At 59.6% G+C, this 277-nt stretch overlaps 1 protein-coding gene across 1 annotated transcript in view; it reads left to right on the top strand.

Annotated features, from left to right (window-relative positions):
• The window catches only part of EMH_0032720 (uncharacterized protein), a gene marked incomplete at both ends in the record, with an annotated part of 2,703 nt that overhangs the window by 1,240 nt on the left and 1,186 nt on the right, over positions 1 to 277 (top strand). The window contains one exon of the mRNA XM_013494665.1: positions 132 to 277. Coding sequence (XP_013350119.1) covers positions 132 to 277 — 146 coding nt within the window. The remainder of the gene's footprint in view (positions 1 to 131) is intronic.

Raw genomic sequence — 277 nt, 5'->3', positions numbered from 1 at the left:
TGCTGCTGCTGCTCCTGCTGCTGCTGCTGCTGCTGCTCCTGCTGCTGCTGCTGCTGCTGCTGCTGATTCTGCTGCTGCTGCTGCTGCTGCTGCTGATACAAAGTCTGAGCAGCCTGGAGGCGGCCCTTCAGCGACGAAGAAGAGCCGAAGAGACAGCAAGAGAAAAACAGCAGCAACAGCAGCAGCAGCAGCAGCAGCAGCAGCAGGAACAGAAGCAGCAGCAGAAGCAACAGCAGCAACAGAAGCAGCAGCAGCAGCAGCAGCAGCAGCAGCAGCA

The sequence above is a fragment of the Eimeria mitis genome, genomic scaffold, assembly GCF_000499745.2.
Source record: "Eimeria mitis Houghton genomic scaffold, Emh_scaff1242, whole genome shotgun sequence".
Lineage (NCBI taxonomy): Eukaryota > Apicomplexa > Conoidasida > Eucoccidiorida > Eimeriidae > Eimeria > Eimeria mitis.
The sequence above is the reverse complement of the archived record's forward strand: the minus strand, read 5'-3'. Positions and strand labels throughout refer to the sequence as shown.